We start from the raw sequence: 4673 nt of genomic DNA, 5'->3' as shown, positions 1-4673 counted from the left end.
GAATACACTGGTAGCTAAGATTTTAGAAACTGTTTGCTAAAGCCACTCATTTTACTGCAACAGGAACATGCTCTACCTACATCAGTGAAAGTCCTTGCTCAACATCTGTTAAACATGTAAACTCGGACAGGCTTTTAAAGTGCTGTTAAAACCACAAGATGTGTATCTCTTCACACAATATAAACTGTTTGTGAAAGGCCACATGATTAGAGTATGTTAGGCTCTTCTTTAATTAAAGAAGGAATTTAGTGCTGGTGAAAGAGCCAGAGTGGCACCAGGAAACTGAAATTCTCTCTAATCAAAGATCCGGAACTGAATAGATCCCTAAAGCAATACTAATACAACCCAACTTTTAATAAGCCCACCTATGAGGTTAAAAATTTCAGTTTCTAGGGCCTGTTTGATCACTGGCCTCTGTGCTGAAGTATTCAGCATGGAAAATGGAGCTTATTTTAAATTTGTATGGGGGAAAGCTCTATGGTGAGGGCATAAGCCCCTATCTTATAGGCTTTTTGGACTGTTATGGACAGGTGACACTACTTCCTGCCAGGACTTGAGCCTAAGTCCCACAATACAGCCATTCTAAAATATCTGTAGCTAACATCTTCCTGTACAACTAATAACAGTTCAGTGCAAGTATATTAGTGATATTCAGAAATTCATCCTACTTATACCAGGATGCCATTTTTGTGATATTTCCATAACTATCATTAAGGGCAGGTAAATGCTGGTAACAGATATTAGGGGAAAAAACTAACATTACAACACTTTTAAAGGAAGTTGTACTTTGAATGTATTCCATAGCTTACATTTTAAAATAATGTAAACATTTTCTCCTTGGGAGAGCTTAGGAGAACCACATAATGTTTTTCAACTCATTATCAATACCACAGGTTACTTATTCTTTGAAAGACTTAGTCAGGCTGACAATCTTCACAAAGATGAATTACAGCAGTTCAGTTGTTTTTTTAACAGAACGGATTTTATTTTATGCAACTAAAGAAAACATCCAAGCAGTGATGTTGACATGTCTCCCTCAAATTGAACTGATGCTTTGTTAGTGGAATGGCTATGCAAATTTGACATAGCAAAGCTAAATAATCTGGATTAAATAAAGGTAGTTTCAAAAATACTGCAATTAAGAAATAAAAACATTTTTACACACTTTTAGAAATCCATTCAGGATACAAAGCTAAAAATTTAACTCAGCAAGCCTGTGAAGAAGTTTGTCAAGTCTGTCTTTTGACAAATTGGGGCCAAAACAACAGAAATTGTAAGAGTTGTTCCCAAAAGTCAATACATTTACAAACATGGCAGACAATAAATATGTATCTTTCACTTCTACAGCACTCTTCTTTCAAGGACACCCAAAGACAGTCACCTTGTACACCTCTCTGAGGTAGATATTATGTCCATTTTATAGATGGTAAATGGTGAGGAGTAGCTCCTTGTCCAAGGCATCTCACCTATTCAGTGCGAAAGCTGAGAATACAATTTAGGATTGATAGTCCCTTGGTCTCATTCCTAGACAGTATTTCATCTCAAGTAGTTATAACACAGTGTAATCTTCAAGTTCCTTTGAACTGTCAGGTATTTCTTTAAGTTATAAGCATCAGCTTCTAGAGGGCTGTTTTTATTAAAAAATTTATTCTAATGATAGGCTAAAAGCAAAGTGAGGTTTAACACTGGAAGCCAAGTGGTTTTCTATATGAAACTCCCAACAGTGCTAATGTTTACTTTAATATTGAATTAAAAAGAATCTGGGTCCATACTGTTTCTGGTGATTCTACTCTTTGTACTTAATTATTCATGCCTCAATTTAGCAAAGCATTTATGTAACTACATTCCATTTTCAATAATACTCCTTCAGTATTTTAAGGTCCACCTGGGAGTCTCAACTGAGAACTTCAGTGAAATATCTTTTTTTATAGAAAGGAAGCTTTTGCTGCACCAGGAGCTTAGATACATGCCTTAATAAATAGAGGCCTTTAAAACCAAATCTGATTCCATTTAGAAAGTACACTTATTTTTGCTTCAGTTTGAAGATGCACATTCTTGCTCCCCATTTGTAAAAGTGCAAAGAAGGTAACTCAGTAACAGAAGAATAGCAGGCTAAGAATATTTTTAAATCCATTAATGCAAGTATGTGTTACAGGCATTGCAAAGAAAAAGAAAATCCCTCAGTAATATGCACCTCTACAGCACCTTTTAAAAGATCTCAATGCACTTATTGTTCAGCCTCACATCCCCACTGTGAGGTAAGATTTGTTAAACCAATTTCAACATCCCTGATTGTGAGTAATATGAGAAGTAGGGCAGTTTACCTAGCTTATTTTATTATGAAATTAAACTGCTCCCTTCATTATCAAAATTAAAGTCTTGCTACTTAAGAGTCATCAGTGACAAATCAAACTCATTAAGGCAGAATGCAGACTAGGAAACTTCAACCCTCCCTTTTGGCTAGGCACTCTGCCCTTCTAAAAAGGGCAAAATCTTTTTCCTGTAAAGAATGAGAACTATACCTTAAAGTGCTAATTTACAGTATTTGGAATCTGGTACAGCTTATTAACACTGACCATGAGATTAGCTATACCCAAGTAAAGTCTACTTAAATGTGTTGAACAGATGCAAATTATTTCCCTAATTACCATAATTCCCTCTTGCCAGAATCTGAGTTAATACTATGAACAAGAATCCAAGTATTTCAAGAAACATGCCTACGTTTTGATGCAGTGTAAACACCAAGGGGTTGATAGTTATTTTTCAAGCAACTAAAAACTACCTATGAAGCATTAATAAGTTTATTCCTTACTTAACCACCTACTCATTAATTTTAAAAAGGCTACCTTAGAGCTTAGAGGCCAGTTCTTTCTCTAAAGCCATGACTTCACACAAATGATACATTCTACTTTTGATGGTAACATAGTATAGGGCAGCTTTGGATATACTTTTTCCTTTAAAAATTGTGCACCAATTGAGCAGTTTGCCCTGCAAGAACTGCTTGAATGTGCAGAATCCAATTATTAGTATCAGTAATGCTGATATGTTTCCCAAACCTTTAGACTAGTTTAACTGCCCTGAAAACATAATATTGAGAAACTTAATTCAGTAATTTAGAGGCTAGATTTTACTCTAGTGTTGAACAAGCCTGTTTGTATGTACACAGAGATTAATTGAGAAATCGGGTTTTAGCTGCCAGTGTATGCCACCTGCCAAATTACTATAAATCAGCATGCGAGAAGATACCTATTTGAAATCAGCCAGAAAAGTCACTACTGCGTACATATCTGTAAACCCGCACACTAACCATAACAAGCCTGTGCGTCTTGGCCATCATTAAGTTAATATGCTTTTCAAGCTTTGTGAACGGAATTTTACGATTACATACAGCTTATGCGAAAATCCAGAATTTTATTCTGGACCTGTGAGGTAGTAGATGTAACCGTCCTCATGTAGATGTCACACTTCTCCGAAGTTGGTGTGTCCAGTCTCCTTGGCATGTTCTCTGGCTTCCACTTGTCCGGTTAGTCCCTTCTGGCATACCATGCACCTCAGTGTAAAGCGATTCACATCGGTAAACTGCCTCTTCCGTCTGGCTTCATCTGCTAGCTCCAACGCTTGTGCAAGAACAATATCATCAGCTGTAGAGAAAATGGTCTGGGGAGGAATGTCTGAGTTGGGGATTTTACGCTCAAGTGGATCATAGTGAATCCCATCATAAATTAAAAGGACCCGCTTAGTGTAACCAGCGTCTTCCCCAAAACGGTCGATTCTGACCGTCTGTGTGTCCACTACACAGATTTCACATTGATAAAATTTGGATAAAATGGATACTTCAATGGCTCCTCCCCAAGTTTCTTCTCTTCTGATCCATTCACAATACTCTTTGTTAGTTTTCCCTAGCACTGCCTCACAGTAGGACTCGGGATCGCTTGCTACTATCTGGGCTATAAGGCTGCGCATCTCTGGAGCGCAGCCTGGGTCATAAACGCCTCCCTCTACCACATAGTAGACACTGGTGAATAGACAAGAGTTATCTGCGGGAACGACCCGCCTCGCGAGCACAGGCACGGCGTCCCGCACGGAGCTAGACATAGTTCTCTTGGCGACGGCGGGCGAGTCGGGCTTGGGTTTGGCGGTATCCTCTTCCACGATGAGTGTGTCGCCTGCCAGGAATAAAGGCGGAGGAAGGGAGAGAAATGAGGAGGGGGGAACGCGGCTGCGATCCTAAAACAGAAGGTTCATTAGCGAGAGGGGTTTTTGCTCGTTTCTTCCCCAGAAGCGCGTTATCCGGGTGGGAAACGCCACCGGGCGCAAGCAAGAGCRGGCGGTTAATTAAGGGATATCGGCGTGGCTCCTCCCAGGCCTTAAACTGCCCCCCCCCGCCCTCACGGGGCCGGGGTCGCCGCGCTGCCCCCGTGCCCGCGGCCCTCACCCGAGTGGATGCCCAGCTCGCCGAGGCGCCGCTCGCCGTCGCTGAGGTCGAGGCTGCGCGGCGGGAAGCCGAGGAGGAGGCGCTGGGCGGCGGCGGGCACGCCGGTGAGGGAGGCCAGGGCGGCCTGCATGTCGCGGAGGCGGGAGTGCGCCGTGAAGCCGCCCAGAGGGTGGGTGCCGCTCCGGGCCTTGCAGCGCAGCCGCAGCATCCTCGGCGGGGCCGCGCCGCGCCGCGCCGC

At 41.7% G+C, this 4673-nt stretch overlaps 1 protein-coding gene across 1 annotated transcript; it reads right to left on the bottom strand.

Moving 5' to 3' along the window:
• Window positions 1-960: 960 nt before the first annotated feature.
• On the bottom strand, window positions 961-4667 carry YOD1 (YOD1 deubiquitinase). Its single transcript, XM_026077259.1, has 2 exons — window positions 4436-4667; window positions 961-4166 (listed from the first exon to the last, which is right to left on the bottom strand). The coding sequence occupies exons 1-2, from the start codon at window positions 4641-4643 to the stop codon at window positions 3460-3462; spliced, it is 915 nt and encodes a 304-aa protein (XP_025933044.1). The 5' UTR covers window positions 4644-4667; the 3' UTR covers window positions 961-3459.
• Between the last annotated feature and the right edge of the window lie 6 nt (window positions 4668-4673).

The sequence above is a fragment of the Apteryx rowi genome, unplaced genomic scaffold (genome assembly GCF_003343035.1).
Source record: "Apteryx rowi isolate R43461 unplaced genomic scaffold, aptRow1 scaffold_45, whole genome shotgun sequence".
NCBI lineage: Eukaryota > Metazoa > Chordata > Aves > Apterygiformes > Apterygidae > Apteryx > Apteryx rowi.
The sequence above is the reverse complement of the archived record's forward strand: the minus strand, read 5'-3'. Positions and strand labels throughout refer to the sequence as shown.